The 17,162-nt window shown below is 42.1% G+C and overlaps 1 protein-coding gene across 1 annotated transcript in view; it reads right to left on the bottom strand.

The window, feature by feature from the left end:
• Positions 1-17,162, bottom strand: part of Kif16b (kinesin family member 16B) — a 182,505-nt gene that overhangs the window by 101,174 nt on the left and 64,169 nt on the right. The window contains exon 12 of the mRNA XM_051183275.1: positions 15,628-15,687. Within this exon, the coding sequence (XP_051039232.1) occupies positions 15,628-15,687 (60 nt within the window). The remainder of the gene's footprint in view (positions 1-15,627; positions 15,688-17,162) is intronic.

The raw sequence follows: 17,162 nt of genomic DNA, 5'->3' as shown, positions 1-17,162 counted from the left end.
TACTCAAGATGAGGCAGGCTCTCTTCATGTCCTTCAAAGCAAATAAGCAGCAAAAAGACATATTTCTCATAACACTGGCTTAGCAGGAAACAGGGATCCCAGAAGGTATGAAGGAGAAAGCAATCATATTGGGACATTTGAGCCACTGTACATTGAGGATGGAACAGAGAGCAGCTATCACTGTCCCTATAGTTTCCATTCTCTGCAGACAGCACTCAGCGTGACACTGCACATCTGGACCATTTGTCAGTGTGGAGAAATCACATGCAAGGTCTCTTTTATAAGCAACATTTTTTGCAATAAATGGCAACAGAATAATCACACAAAAGCTAGTACCACATGAAATAAAAGAACAATTACCCATATAGGTAGGCAAGAACACAGCTGGATAGATGATTTCAAGGAGAAAAAAATCTGAAAGATGCCTAGAGACATCATTACTGCAAGAACAAATGCTAATGGAAGACGCCCAAGCACACAACCGTGACTCTGCTTAAGAGACAGATGAGAAAGGAGCCAAGGAAATGAAAGGACTAAGCTCAGCCTTGGAGCAAAGGAAGAATCAGAGTTGGAATTAAGGAAAGAACGCTGCCGAACACAGAAGGAAACCTAACCCTGGTTCTACAGAGCGCAAATCTTGTCCTGACATTTGTGGAGATAACAGAGCAGATGGAGCTTATGCACAGGCCATCATCCATTTTGGTTTTTAAAATACTGACAGCCAAATTCACTACAAATAAAGGATCGCTTCCTAATACCACTTTTCTCCATCCGTCTTTACAAAATGAAAAGGCAAAAGGAGCCACACAGAAATCAATGCATTTGAACACAAAGAAAAGGTGAAAGTTAAACCCATTCCAGAATTAAAGAAAGATTGGTTTCAAACAGTAAAAGCCAGGCAGCACAACACACACCTCCCAGGACGCTCCTTGCTGCTCCCTGCCACAGCTGTTGCCCCCATCCCTCAGTTTTCTTCCCTGTACAAGTGGGAAAAACTTGCATCCAACCCTGACAGCACTGTTGAATGAGGCAAACAATGTAACAATTAAAAGTACCTTACATTTGTGGCTGCTGAGCCTTCAATGCAGGAGGAAAATTGAATTTGAACTTCACTGATTTAAAGTTCCAAATTAAAATTTAAGTTATTGGAAAAGCTTTAAATATACTTATAGCAAACTCTGTATGAGCACTGTATTTTATGTGTAAGTTTTTATAAAATCAAAATGTATATCCAGTAAATGCCAATTTGACATCTGCATTGAGATGCATTATGAATGTAAAAACTTGGTGAATTAACAAATACTTTTTGGGAGAAACATAAATTCTATATCGTACTCTATTACTTACCTATATATGTATATAAGTATATGTATATGGTATATACACATATATATGTTTATTTCTGTATATATTACTTAAGAGTATAGTATAGAATTTATTATATATATATTAATATATTGTGTAATACATGTTATTTCTATAATAAACATATGCCTAAATTGTTATAGTTCATATAAGATAAAGTACACTACTAAAAAATTGGTTTTTGTTGTCTAATTTTTTAGTGTGGCTACAATTAGAAGCTGTGTACTCTAGAATTACACAGTGCTGGCCTGAAACAACACGTGTGACACGGTGCATCTCCTCTATGCACGCTTCTAGTGCTACTAACACTGTGAGTACTGAGTGCAAGGCCATACAAAGCATGCATCTGCATCCTTAAACTATCTGTAAATAAGGAACAATGGACAGATAGCCTCAGTTTTATTGAATACAAGTTAAATATCTGTTATAAGAGGGGGACAAAGGGAAAATGCACACATTAAAAAAAAGAAGAAGAAACGAAAAAAGTATACTAGCTAACAACCTCAGAATTGTCTTTTTAAAAACTACTAGCAGTGCTGGGCAGTGGATCTCTGTGGATCCCAGCACTCGGGAGGCAGAGGCAGGCGGATCTCTGTGAGTTTGAGGCCAGCCTGGTCTACAGAGCTATTTCCAGGACAGGCTCCAAACAAACAAAAACAAAACAAAAAACCTATTAGCAAAAATTGGAATTTTGACAATCAACTGCTTGGATAAGGCTAAGGCTGGGGGCAGTGTTATATTTACAGAACTGTTGTATAGGACTACCCTCTAAACCAAAGTTTCGCCTACTGGCCAAAGATCATTACAGCTGGGTTCATTAACTATTGACCTTCACTCTTGAAAGGAGGATCATGGGACCCCCCCTCCACCTAAATATCCTGCACCCCTTACAACCAGCTGTATGCAATTCTGTCCTAACTGAACATGGCCTAAGGGCCTCTGGGTAAGGGGATAGATAGGGAATGGCAGAAAGGATATTCCTTCCAAGCTATAAGGAAGTAGGTCATCATGCATCATGCACCAACCTTCAAGTGACCCAGGCTCCTATGTGTAAACCCTTACCTACTGCTTTTATTGATTCTCCTGAATGGACTTTGGTGAAACTGCGTCTTAGTTTGTTGTTGGAACTGTAGGAGGAAGGGTGTAGGTGTTACTTACTTCACCCTGGGGTAAAGAATTTTAGCAACAAGCACAAATAGAGACTTCCTGATGTCTTTGAATAGACAGTTTGCCCTTGATGAGGCAGAGTATCTTGTCTTAATCACATGGCCTAGCTCATACTGAGAACCAGTTGAGTACTGGGCTCAAACTATAAAGGCAGAGTAGACACATGCTGGAGGAATTCTCACCAAGGCAGGATGGGAGGCCCTGTGAATACAGACACTGAGGAAAACCAGCTCAAGAATGCTCAAAGAGGCACTGCTCATGGTAACAAAATACTGGAGATTATAGCCAAGTGGGCATTACTCTGAAGACAGTGGGGTCCTAGAGTATAGAAGGCTAACATTGAAGAAGGACTAACACAAGTTGGGAGTGGTACACACTTGCAATGCCAGGCCTGGCAGCACAAGAATCAGGAAGTCAGTGTCATCCTCAGTTACCCAGAAAATTCAAGGACAGCCTGGATGAGAGAAAACAGTGTCATACAATACAGATGAATCTTATAGATGACATATTCCACAAAAGTGGCCATCAGGAGAACAAAATACACTGCATGCCTCCATCTACGTGAAGGTCAGGAGCAGGTAAACCTGGGATAAGAACAGATGCTGCAAGTGACTGTTAACTAAGAGAATAAGAAATAACCTACAAGCAAGGATGAAGGGGTCGTTGAGAATCTAGGTGTGGGTCACAATGGTACCAAAATCCCTTTAGTGCATATTTGCACACTATCCTTCTTAAATTAAAAAGGAAAGATACTTTTGTAAGAAGGTTCTACAAAACTGCTGAAATTTCATTTCAAATGGCATCATTCAGAGTCACCTAGTGACAGCATGGCTGCAACCAGTAGAGTCAACAGCAGGGCTGAAAACAAGGTAGGGGAACCAAGAGAGAGGTGCTCTTGGCACGCGACCGGCATGCCACATGTTAGGGGCATGGTCACAATGCTTGCAAGGCTCAGGACACTTGCTCAAAAACAATGATTTTGAAGGCATAACCAATAAAACTTCTTTCATGCATGTACTGTGGAGCTGAAAAAACTAGATGCTCACAAGCTCACCAGTCAGACAACCTAGCTCTCTTGGATAATTCTAAGTCAGTGAGAGATTATGCCTCAGAAAAGCAGAAGGCGGTTCCCAAGGAATGACACCAAGGTCAACCTTTAGCCTGCACACACACCACACATTCCTGTGTACCTGCTCTCACACATACCCTCACACAAACATGCATACAATTGTACACAAACACACAGGATGGGGGTGGAGGAGGATATCCCCCAAGAGATTCTGGATAGAAATCATTCTATATGGAAAATCAACTTCCCATGATGTGGAGATGCACGTTATTTAGGATGATAAAATGGGCCCATCCACCTAAAGAAGTGTTAAAGCCAGTGTTAGTCAAATCTGTTAAACTACATCAGTAGTATATCGTTTTATTTTAATGTTGAAAAGGAAAGGCTTAAGTATTACACAGTAATATGTAAAACATTAGCTACTGAAGGAGATGTGACATCTCTGTTGACCAAATTCAATGAAGTTGGAGCTATTTGGAACTCACTTGTCTTGTCTTTGTGACAGACAACTTTCTCAGGGAGCTGCTTTTACCTAACAAAGTAGATGCCATAAAGTATGAGCTAACATGACAGGGATTTTTCGCCACCTCCATTTCTGCATCTGAATATCTTGGCAATGGTGCAGCATAGGTCCATAGGCCCTTTTTCAGTAGAAGCCTATTTGTTAAGTATACCTCTTAGGGACACATGCTACTCAAAACCATGGCTTTAGCAAGGAGACATGGGAGCCCCGATGTCTCAGTAAAGCAAAACTGCTATTATCCTTAAACAGTGCAGAAAAAAAGAAAAGAAGAAGAAGAAGAAGAAAAAAAAAAAAAACTACTATGCTCAGAGAAAGCATCTCTTAAAACCTGCTGCTACCCCACAAACACAAACATGGGGGATGCCAAGTTGCCGCACAGAGTAACCATCCAAAAATAAGCACACATGAAAGACTATAAACCAACGAGTCAACTGCAAATTAGGTTTGAAAGTATATAAGAGGGCTGGGAACATAATTCAGATGGTAGACTGCATGTCTAAAATGCACGAGGCCCTGGGTTCTAACCCCAGCACCACATAAATCAGGTGTGGTGACACACACTATAAGCCTGGCACTTGTCAGGCAAATAATGAGTGGGCTATATAGAAAATTTGAGGTCAGTGTAGGTTGAATCCCCATCTCAAAATAAAAGAAAGAAAAAACAAAACAAAACAAAACAAAAAAGCGAATGTAAAAAGGCAGGCAGGAAGATGGAACCTTCCATTTCAAGGCCATACTTAATGAGTAAAAGGAAGCCATGTTTATACACATGGGATTTACTGTGTGCTTTATCTGGACCCTAACATGGGAACAGAGAGGTCTTCCCCATTAACTACAAAATGTTCACACCACAGCACGGATGCTCAGGGCACCCTTTCTTGGAACTCCCTGAAGGAATATGAAATTCCAACTTTATAAAGTACTCAACACGTTTTATCTTAAGAAATAGATGAATCCGTCAATGATCAGACACCTCCTGTTAGCCTTGAATGTACTTATATTTTACACTACAGTTGATATATAGGTTCTGTGTCTATGGTAGAAAGTGTAGTGTATACAGCATCACTAAGGTTCACCTGGTCTGGATACCCCAGTGCCCACTAGCTACAGTAAACAACTTTCCCTAGCCCTTGTCCCTAAGATGGACTCACCTCATCACCAATTAGGTGACCTGTTCCTTCTCATGGTGATGGGTGTGGATAACCAGAGCCTAGACCAGCCAGCACAGAAACTGGAAAAGAAACCCACTAGTCATTGAAGAGCCTAGGGGTTTGCTGGGTATCAGAAGCTCTGAAGTAAGTTCAGATGGCAGAGGAGTAGACATAAGGTTGGCACTGCTGGCCTTCACTTTGCCATTCTCTGGGCATTTAGTAACATAAGGCCTGAAGGTAAAGCCAAACACCCCAAAATACAGAATAGTTCCAGAAAAGCAAATCCCTGCTCAGGCCATTCCTAAACCCCTCCCTATCACTTTCTTTTTCTGTGAGCTTGTTAACAACTCTATTTAAGAATACCTAGAACTGAGTTTTCAGTTATTTCAAGTAAATAAACACACAAAACACTACCTGATAAGATAAAATGTCTTGTAAGAGAGTCCATGTTGCATCTGCATCGAGCTATGTAGTTGAATAAATTTGCATATGCATAATGCTTTTTATCTACCCAATTAGGAAGACAGGCATTATTGGCAGCTCAGCTTTCCAAAAGAAGGTGACTCACTAAAATGGTCTAACAAGCTGAATGACATTAGCCCAATGCTGACTATGAGACCCCTTCTCAGCACTTTGCCCATCTAAAATGGGTTCATGTGACAGGGACTACCACTACCTGCATCTTACCATAACAGTCTGGCAAACAAAAGGGTCACTGAATCCAAGGCCAGCAAAATGAAGGCAGATCCAGGAGAAAGGTCATAGTGTAGGAGGAAAAAGAACCTTCCAGGTCCCAGGTTCCTGTGAGCTAAGTGCACACTGGGATGATTGGGACGGTAAACTTATCTGTACCCATGAACTGCCTGTTCCTGAAGCTGCTTTGCCAACTAAACCATGGTCCCATAATTTAGCACCCAGTGAGTACAGGTGTATATGAAGTATACTTCCATAAGACCAGATAATCTTTTCCTCCCTGACTCTGGCAATAAATATGCAGTAAGAGCCTACCAGCACACATGCTTATTGCAAAAGATCAAAAGAAAAGACCCTTATGTATTCCAAATAATTTATCACAGTAACAACATTTAACAAGAAGCACTTGACTTATTCTTGGCCTTTTGCTCCAGAACTGTTATTCAAAAACCAAGAACCAGCATACAACCAGAAAACCTTTATTTATGAGCAGCTCCTGTAAGGCCAGAGACGCCATGGAAAAAAACATGGTCAGCCTGGCATCCTTAATATCAGAGCTTGTCCCCAACAGAGGGTGGGCTCCCTCTGGCCCTGCCAAGCATGCTCAGTACTGCCAACCACCTCCCTACTAATTATCAAGTCCTGGCTATGGAGAACAAAGAACTTTGTTTATTACTTTGCCTTTCATCTTAAAGAACAGCTTCAAGAGCAGAAGTTTAGGAATGGGAGAACGCAATCTGGTAAAAATGAACAGCCAGAGTGCAGCCTTAATGAGAGGTTGAAAAATTAACAACTGCACACTGCAGAAGTTCAGAAGCATCTTATTCTCACTTGCTTTATGATCAAGGAGGAGCCAATGGGACAAAATGTGCGAATACATTTTTAAAAGGCAAAGTGCTTTGCCCATTGGAGAAATGACAATGACTTGTTCGGAGAGGTCATCTACACTGGTGTGTGGAATAAACAGATTGTTTATAATAATCCTCTCTCAAGTCACCTTTATTGCATGCCCCCCCCGCCCCACCCACCTACACCTTTATGTCCTCCCTCCCTTCAGTTCTCCCCGCTATGAACACCAGGGGCACACACAGTTTCAGACCTGTGTGGCTGCCTAGAAAGGCAAAGAGACAAAGAAAATAGATTGCAAAAATAGTAATGGCAGATTGGGGGGGGGGCGGAGAAATACTGCTTGTCCTGAAGTATCCTGCTCACAGCTAACTCTGGTTTCAGCCATATATAAACTTTAGTCAAAGAGACACTGCCAAATAAGATGTTTGAACATTACTTTTGCTTATGGTAGATCACCTTGTAAATAACCAACATATTGGTATAAAGATATAAAGGCAAATCAGCCTCAACTGACATAGAAACAACTACCAGTCTCCCCTACATAATAAGGGTACAAGAACATGAATTAATACTTGAAACAAAATAAAGTAACAGTTCCGGGCCCCCAAAAGAGTTTATAATCTAACAGACAATGAAAACATACAGATAACGACCATGTAGCAGGATGGTAGACGGATGGTAGACATCATTCCCTTGCATCTCCACAAGTGTCTATCATTCACACGACATTTACGAACCCATTCTTCCAAACAGCTCCTCCAGCAACATACTGCAGTACATCCATGCAGACCTGGGGCTACCTATTTATTCCATGTCCAGACCTACACAACCCAAACAAAAACTGTTTACAGACCAGTGCATACATGTTCATTCATAAAGTGCTCTCCCTGTGTCAAGGCTTCCTAAAGAGGGGAGGGGAGAGGAGACACAGAGAGCAGACACACATAAGCCTCTACACATCCATTTAACATAAACTCTCTTAAAGCAAACTATTGAAACTACAAAATAAGACCTGCTGCTCTTACAGTGTGAGGTCCCAACCAGTTTGGCAGCAGAATCACCATGTTTTATCAACAAATGAACTTCAGCCCAGACCCAGTAGAAATCAGAAGACTACCAAGATGAAAGGAACAGCACAAAGGAATACCCAGAAAGTGGAGAGAAAAATTTTTATCTCCAGATACAATCCCTTGAGAGCAGAAACTGTTTGCTTTGCTCTAAGGGTGTGCCCTCTGCCTAGCACCAAGTCTATAAGGTAGGACTGTCTCAACAAGTGGGTGCTCAATGAAGGAAGAAGAAATGAACAGAAGAAAGATGGGAATGATAAACTGAGAAAAGCTGAGGATCCATTACGAGGATGTTTTCAAGTATTTTATACCAATAAAGGCAGCAGCCGTTTTATTAGAATATTGGCACAAGAGAGAGATTACACATTAGCTTCTGTCCCTAATAAGAATTCGTTGAATAATTTGAAACTTTTTTTTTTTTAAGTTACAAAATTTCAAGTGGAAAAAAAAAAAAAAATGTATCAAAAGGAGTAACCTGAACAAGGCCTACACCCTACACCAATAAGCAGGTACTGAGTTGGAATGACTATATTTTCCCGATAAAAATCACAAGAAGAACTGTGATGGTTGAAATGCCCACCTTAGCCAATCCTGGATAAATGTAAACAATCACAGTACTGTCTCTATGTAGCCAAACAAGTACATGATCAATATACTCATGTCCTGTACAGCAGTGCTTCAACCAGTAGTCACACAGTGGTCCCATTAGATGATCACCTAGTGATGCTGTGGACATCTTAAGTTTGTGCTATGATGCTGACACTAGGATAAAAATACCTGATAACATACCTCTCAGAATGTGTTCCATCCATTATGAAATGCATGATTGCACTTTGTATTTTTCAAATTGCAAGAGCTATAACCAATATGAGCCCGGCCATCAGGGACTGTAGAGTGTGCTTGCCTTGGTTCTCCCGTTGAGCAGGCATAGTACTGTGCCTGCTGCGTGGTGTTTGGAGCCATTCATGAAACAGTTGCTCAGAACTCCTGGGTCCACTTTCTGGTCTGGCACATTACAAATCCCAAATGGCTCAAACTAGAGTTTTCAATTATGGAATGGCTAAAAACAACTCTTGGCAAGGAAGCCTATACTCTATGGCTGAAAGTAATGTCTCAAAATCTGGGTAAGTGGATGACCACATCTGCCCTTTGTTAAATTCTTACAGCAATAATATAGAAGATACCACCAAATGAGGTTTAAAAAAAAAAAAAAAAGATAGGTGTCTTTCCCACGCTTGGAGTAGATTCTCCAGAAAACAGAGGATCCAGGGCCCTGTCCGAAGAGATCCAAAGAACCTCAGGAAACTCATTTCACAAACCTACCACATTGCAGGCCTGCTGAGCGATGGCCCAGTTATCAGTCTGCTCCAAATCCATCCCCCCTCCAGTTTGTGCAAGGAAACTGCAGAGAGCCAGGGAAAAACTCTTTTATAGATTGCTGTAATCTTGCAGAGACAAACAGCTCAGTTGATTCACTCTGTCATAACATAGAAGCAGCATGCTTCTCCGCAGAATTTAAACTCAGAAAACCTTAAGCCAGGAAAAGATCCCGTTTGCATTTTATTATATTCCCTGTTACTTAAGAAGCTCTGAAAGAATAAAGTAAAGGCCCTTCCATCTATGTGTTCTCCGTCCAGCCATGAACTCCTGGTCTGCAACTTCTTGTGCTCCCCAGAGAAGGACTAACAAGCCACCAGCATGATTAAAAATTAAACTACTTGCATCCCTATCTCACCATCATTTGGGTTCAAATATGTTCCATTCAACAGAGCAAACACAAACTGGGCATAAGGTACACAATAATTCCCCACAATTAAAACCTGGAAAAAATCTTCAGGTAACTTGAATGCAGTAAGTGCACTTACCAAGGAAACTGCTAGTGTGGGGGTCTGTGAGAGAGTAGCCTGCTTGTTCTCTCATACAGTTGGAAGCCCTGTGTGGTGCAGTTGAAAACACAGAATCCAGTCAGACACTGGAGTGATCAAAGACTACATCTATGGCAAGAGAGATGTGCAGTCTGTAGAAAAGCATGAACAAAGCTAGAGGGAGTCAACCAGGAGCACTCCCTGACTTTAAGTCCCTGGCTGCAGTGTGGCTCCAGATACACAATAGGCCATGCTCCCTTCTGCCACACCATCTGTCACACGGCTGCCAGCTTTACACTGCAGTCCTAACTGTCTGGGATTTATTTTGAAGCACAGAGCTCAAGGAGCTCCTTGGAAGTCAGATAACATACCTTGGGCATTTTTTTCTTTAACCATCTATAAAACTCTAGGACAGAGAAACAAGGGTGTGCAAAACTGATAAACCAAAAGCAGCAAAAAGAAAGAGGTGGGGTTGTGGGGATGAAGAAAGAATTCTCTAATTCCACTGTTAGATGAAAGCTGAGAAAATTCATTAGCCCTAAAAACATGTGGGATTTGTAATTTGCCATATCAGAAGGTACACCCAGGGGTACATGTATGACTCCAAACACCATGCAACAGGCACCATTCAACAGGTGAACCAAGGCAAGCACATTCTAAAGCTCCTGATGGCCAGGCTTACAGGACCCTGACTAAGAGGCAGTCCAGCTGCAGATAAATTCAGCCAACATACAAACCACATGCCGGCAGCCTTTTAAAAGGGAGAAGAAAGACAGGCTTAAAAAGGAAAGGAGGGGCATACTGCCCTAAGAAGTTGGTAGGCACTCAGAGACCAGGTACAAACACATTTGGGCATCAGACGATGCTAACCATACAACAGAAGCTACCTCACTGTTTAAACCCAGGGGACCTCAATACAGGCACTGGTCACTCAGGGGTGACTGGTTGCTGTTAGTTGTAGTTTGCCAGGAATGGTGAAGTTACCCACAGGCAACAGGAAACCAACCGCTATTACAAGATGAGGGCAGAGAGGATGAGGGGATGTTTCTGGAGGCAATCCAAAACCACCATGGGCTAGTCCTTGCTGGCAGGATGTGAGGCAGTGGAGAGAAGTGGCAGCTTTCAGTCTTCTACAGGTTCAAGGGAGGCTGCAAAGGGACCTCCTGTGGGGATCAGCCCCCACAGCACAGGACAGAGCAGAAAGGATCTGAAGGGCAAAGAACCCTGGACAGTTCCAGCATTCCCCACTGTGGCAGCTCTATAGAAGCACTCAAGCATGAAGGTACAAACACACCTCCTGGGCATTTGATTAAATGCAGATTCTATTACAGGAAACATGGAATGGGATTCAAAGTTCTCTTTCCTCCCGACTCACAAATACCATTAATGCTGCCCATTCATGGAACAAACACACTTTCAACAGGCCAGGTCTAAGTGATCTGAGTTAAGAATGGGCTACGATGCAGAAAATCCAGCCACATTCCTTCCAAGAACAAGACTGCAGAGTCATGTGTGAGGCTTTCAATAGCAGAAAGGTGCAGTGGAAAGCAGAGGAGACTGAGGTCCACACGGCAGGAGGTGATGTTTCTCACCAAGTCTGTCTTCACATTTGTATAATCAAGACTATAGTGGATAAATTGTGTGGCCCCAATCTGAGGCTCTACATTCTGGATCCTCAGGATATGACCGTGTCTACAGACAGGACTTTAATTAAGTTGAAATTAATTAATCTCAAGGTCATTGAGATGAAGTAAAGCCATTGGGATAAGTCTTAACCCAGTGTGACTGCTATCCTCATTTAAAAAGTTGACTAGGACACACAGTGTATGACCAAGGACACAGGCACCAAAGAGTAGGTTATATAAAAACAAAGCAGGGGTGGCTATCTGTGTGCCAAGAAGAATAGGCCAACCCTGGTATATCTTCATCTTGGAGTCTAGATTCTAGGGCTGCTGTGAGGGGGAAAAAAATAAATCTGATGTTTAAACCATCCAGACTGTGGTGTTTAGCTGTGGCACTCTTAGCAGATTAATACAATGAGTTTTGTTTTTGTTTCTTAATACTAACTGAATCCCATAAGCCATTGCTGCAGGCTGCTCTGTGAGAAGCAGAGCCGTAAGAGCTGGCTTACAGAATGAAAAGCAGATGTGGTCCTAACCAGCTCCAGCTCTTAACAGTCAGCACAGAAAGACAGAGACACCACTACATAACTCAGACAATGGAGAACACCATATCAAATTAAAACCAAATGATGCAGGGTTGTAGGCTTCTGGTCTGTGGAACTGTAACAGTGGGCACACCCCTTTGGGTGGGGTTTCAGGTGGACTGATGTGGAAAGAGAGGAGCTTAAGGTATGGTTTTCCTTGGCTCGATCTTTCCGGTGGGTCAGCAGATCTGGTAGGAAGAGAGTTTCTTTGTCTTTTCTGTGTAACTGTTCCCCAATAAATATCCATTTATCATTTATCTTGGGTCTAGTGATATAATTACATCCTTGCCTTCAGCAAAGCAAGAAATAAATAAATCCATCCTAACTAACAGTGGGGGCAGAGGACTTCAAGTGGACTCTGACAGGAGACTAAGGAAGGAAAGCATCCCTTATGATGGGGCAACCCCAGCCAAGGCTAGGAGACACCATGAAACCTAACTCCCTGTTGTTGTACTTAGGACCAGCATGCCATCCAGTAGGGTGAGTAGATATGTCAGGGGACGTGGGGCTGACCATAATAGGACAGGTGAAAATGAACAGAAGTCCGAAGCCTTTCAGGGTGAAGCAAGGGAGTCTGCAGTCTAGAAAATGGAGAGAGAGAGACTGCGCGCACATTTTAGAGAGCAAGAAAGGGGATATAGAACACGGTCATAGAACTGCTCCATACTGCATAAGATGTGCCTAAAATAGTGGTTCTCAACCTGTGGTCAGACCCCCACAGGAGTCATATCAGGTATCCTGCATATCACATATTTACACTGTGATTCATAACAGTAGCAAAATTACAGTTACGAAGTAGCAACTAGGTGATTTTATGGTTAGGGGGTCACCATAATGTGGGGAATTGCAATAAGGGGTAGCAGCATTAGAAGATTGAGAAAAGAAAAACACACATTCTATAATCAATTTCTTCAATGTGAATGTGAACATGTCGTCATCTCTTAGTTTTCTGCCTTGGACACAGGGAATCAGCCTGCACCAACCACAATTTCAAAGCTGGAAACTAGAGCATGGAAGTGTCACAGCCCAGTAAGAGAAAGGGAACTGAAGCCTGACATACAAGTTCTGAGTTAACAGACTAAAGCTTGAGGCCCCAGCCACTGTGGCCATGATGTTTACCAGATCTGCTTTAGGAATAACAAAAAAAAAAAAAAAAAAAAAAAAAAAGTCCGCAGCTTTGCAGCTTTCTTTGGAGCATACACATATCTAGGGGACTGCCATTGTCCTTCTAATGCCAGGCAACCACACTTTGGATTTCACTATTCCCAAACAAGGGAGGTCACAGGCCGGATACAAAAGAAGGAGACAAAACTACCCCTTGCTTCTGAGCTAATGCTAATGTACATATGAGAGGGCATAGCCCTGTATTCCTGAACCCGCTCTGATGTCCACTGATAAATTAACCTGAAGTCACACATCTGGAACAGGAAGGGAAGCATGCAGCACTTTAGGCAGGGTGGCTTCAAGCACAAGTGAACGACCTATGGAACACACTGTAGAAATGCAGAAGAGGATGGATTACAGAAACCACACAGATACATGTACATATCTGAAGAATAGCAACCAGTTCCCATGGAAGATTTTCAAATTAAGCATTTGAGTAATGCTCTCTATGGCAGGCCGCAGGCAGGAGATAGAGAGAGCCCTTAAAGCTACCAGTGAGGCCAGAGGACTAGTGTAGACCAAAAGTACAAACAAGAAGGGGAGAAAGGACACTGCCCCTGCCTTCCTCATAACCTTTAATAACACACATGCTTCTCATCTGAAAAGCCATGAAAAATAAAGATAATTAGATGAACATAAAATGGGGTGAGAATCAGAGGAGGATTTGGCTTTAAAGCCCAGAATCACTTTAAGGGGGGTGGGAGAGCTATTATGAAGAATTTCAGAAAGGTCAAAAAATCCAGCATAAAACTAGTTACAGTCTAGGGGTGTCACACTGAGTCAACATTGCTCATGCAAGGCCCTAGAGCATTCCACAGTGCCAATACACATCACACACATCACACACACACACACACAGAGAGAGAGAGAGAGAGAGAGAGAGAGAGAGAGAGAGAGAGAGAGAGAGAGAATACAGGAGAGAGATACCACAGTGGCAATAACACAAGATGGTGTTGAAGTTTTACAACATTGTTGTTGTGCCTCTTGTCCTACCAAGTACCACTTCCGCTAATAACTTTCAAAGTGTTTACTGGAAATGATTTTTCTTGTTCTTCAAATTCAGCACACTTTAATTCTGCATCTTTTCAAACTTCCTGAGGAAAGTTACACTGTGTCGTGGAAGGTCGTCAGAGGCTGCTACCATACCACTGAGAAGGGTTGCAATTTTCAGGAACAAATACATGAACCTCCTGGTAGTGCTTATTCTAGCATGACTATTCTGAGATGCGAATAAAGCCTCTGCTCAGCTTCATGGACCATTGTCTCTCTACAAAGGCAGGCTGCAGTGTAGCTCTGTGGTAGGGCATTTGCTTAGCATGTCTAAAACTCAGCATTGATTCCAGAGCACTACCAAAATAAATAAGTGAATACATACATTCTAAACAAAGGAAACACCGCAGAAGCATGGTTCCTCAAAATAGCATGCCTTTCTCCTTAGAAACAGAAAGGGACAGAAAGAGATCTGAAAATCAAGCCCTCACCTAACACTGTCATCTGAGCTCCTGAAAAGAAAGTCCCCAGGACCATCAACCCACTTCCACCTACATCAAAGCTGAGCACCTGCCTCCAGCTCCAGGCACCTTCGTAATCCTAGAGTGTGGCAGGCAACCTCCATGACACAAATAGAAGGGAACACAGTATATTGCTGACCCTAGCTCTGTGACCCTGTTGTCAGATGAGGACTAATTGGCCAATTCAGGCCTTCATGCCTCCCCCACAAATCATTAACCAAGCATGCCATTTCACATACATGAGACCCAACTTCACACACTGCTGACACATTTAGCTGAACCCTGTTGAGCTTGGCCAGTCAACATTACAGGAGCTTCTTTTTTATCCCCAGGGCACTTCACTAGACTTCAGATGCAACTGGATGCCATCAAAGCACAGAGTTGGAACTCAACTCCAAACCTGGTTCAGTATGGCTCTTTTACTAATCAAGTGAGCCATAATGAAAGCAAGGGAACTCCTAGTATGTAACACAGCAGGAAAAACTGAGACCAAACTTATAGGCATGCCTTCGTAGTGAGTATTGGCAGAAATACATACAGCCATCATGCCGCCACAGAGACATGAAGAAAACGTATGGGAAATCAGTAGTTCAGAAATTCCTGTAATCTAATCATGCTACACAAGTGTATTCTATAATGTTGTCATGAAAATCACTTTTGTTCTTAATGCATTTCTTTAACAAAATTAGAAACACAAAATGTATACCCTTGATCATTGGGATTTTAAATGTGCTAAGCCCAACATGGAGAAGTTTCAACAAATAAAAGCATATGTGTGGAAAACCATGATAACCTGTACATGTTAAAATTCTCAGCTCTGATGTGTGATAGGAATCACCCATGATCTGAGAAACTAAGTACAGGCTCATAGGCCACAGTTCCCAATGAGCTTCACTGACCTTACCATAGGCCCAACATATAACAGCCATATTTCAGATGAGAAAGTGACTTACTTAAGCCAGTACAGTAAGATTAAGACATTTTTCACAGCCCTTACTTTCAAAATATTTTGGGTTTCGTTCCACTTGTTTGTCCATTCCTTGGTCAATTCTTGGACCTAAAAACAAAACCAAAAATAAATAAATAAATAGATAGATAATTATTTAATTAAAAATAAATATAATTTGTATCTAGAAAAGTTCTAAATGTATAGACCCTATGGAAAGATAAACCATGTGTGTGTGTGTGTGTGTGTGTGTGTGTGTGTGTCTAATATATACATTTTAAATAAGCTAGCTCTACTCCTTGGAAGAAAGGCCACCAAATATAATCCAAACAGCTGGTCTCATCAACAACAGTGCAGCAAAGCAAAGAGACAGCAACGTGTCAAGTTATAACTTTATGACCTCTCTTCCATGGTGGACTTAGAGAAGCTGCTTCTTTGGATTATTAACCACTTACAACCCCAAGGATGGCAACAGCACATCAACTGCATTTGCTGTTCTTGGCCATACTTGAAGAAATAGTCCTTTGCTTTCCTTTCTAATTGGACATGGTGATTAGATCATCTTGGATGCTACAGTTTTAGGAGATAATGCTTTTGTAGCTAACTAATGGGGTTTATAAATCTCATTCCACCTCTGGGGAAAGGGAGGAAAGATGCTTTTTTATTTGATTCTTTCAGCCACAGCAAAATTCTAATGATAAAAATCAGTTTATTCTCAGTGGACTGTAACTTAGGAAAGGAAAGGGCCTGGCAGTTGAGTGCATATAGGTGGTGAGTACTTTCCAAAGCTAATAAAGTTTTCATCTAGTTCTAGGAATGTTTTAAGATGATCCTCATGCTTAATTCACTAAGAAGCAAAAAAGTGATTGCTGAATCAAAAGGCCAGGAACAAATGGAATGAAAAATATGCCTTGTGGAAAAGAAGATGGGTAGAATGAAATGACTGGTCCAGGGAGGGGACAGCTGGCCTCTCAGGGGTCACTGTTTCTATCACCAGACTGCCTCCCAATTTCCACAGCACAGACAATCTCCCCTGAGCCTCCTGCTCTCCTCACTCAGAGCCCCCATGTGAGGCCCTGCTGTACCCCCTCCTGAGGAAAAGGCACACTCCATGGTCCTTGAAGCACAGAAATCTTGACTAAACAAATTGTGCTGCTGACAAGTTGGGGGGGGGGGTCTGTGGTGATCACGAACCCAGGGGGTAAACAAACCTACCTGACTTAACAGTCAGGGGCTATTCACTAACTGAAGTTATCCAGATAACCATGTGGTCCCATATAAATGTTTCTTCTTTAACCAGTTATTTCTGCTGAAGTCTGTCTTCTTTGTGAACAAAGCAAACACAAGTGAAGACACCCCCATCATTTCCTGCCTGTCTCCATGCTTTGATAAGGCTGTGGAGACAGTCAGAAACCTCTCATACCCAAGGGCCCTTCCAAGGAGACAGCAGTGAGTCCCACGGCCACTAGAATGCTTTGTTCTAAAGAAGAAAAAAATCTCTCAGAAGGGGACATTCTTGTATCTTTTCTCCCTACAGAGGGGGAAAGGGTAGCATACTGAATTTTCTAATTTATGCTAACCGATGC

Source organism: Phodopus roborovskii, unplaced genomic scaffold, assembly GCF_943737965.1.
Source record: "Phodopus roborovskii unplaced genomic scaffold, PHOROB, whole genome shotgun sequence".
NCBI lineage: Eukaryota > Metazoa > Chordata > Mammalia > Rodentia > Cricetidae > Phodopus > Phodopus roborovskii.
This window is presented reverse-complemented; position numbering and strand designations above follow the sequence as displayed.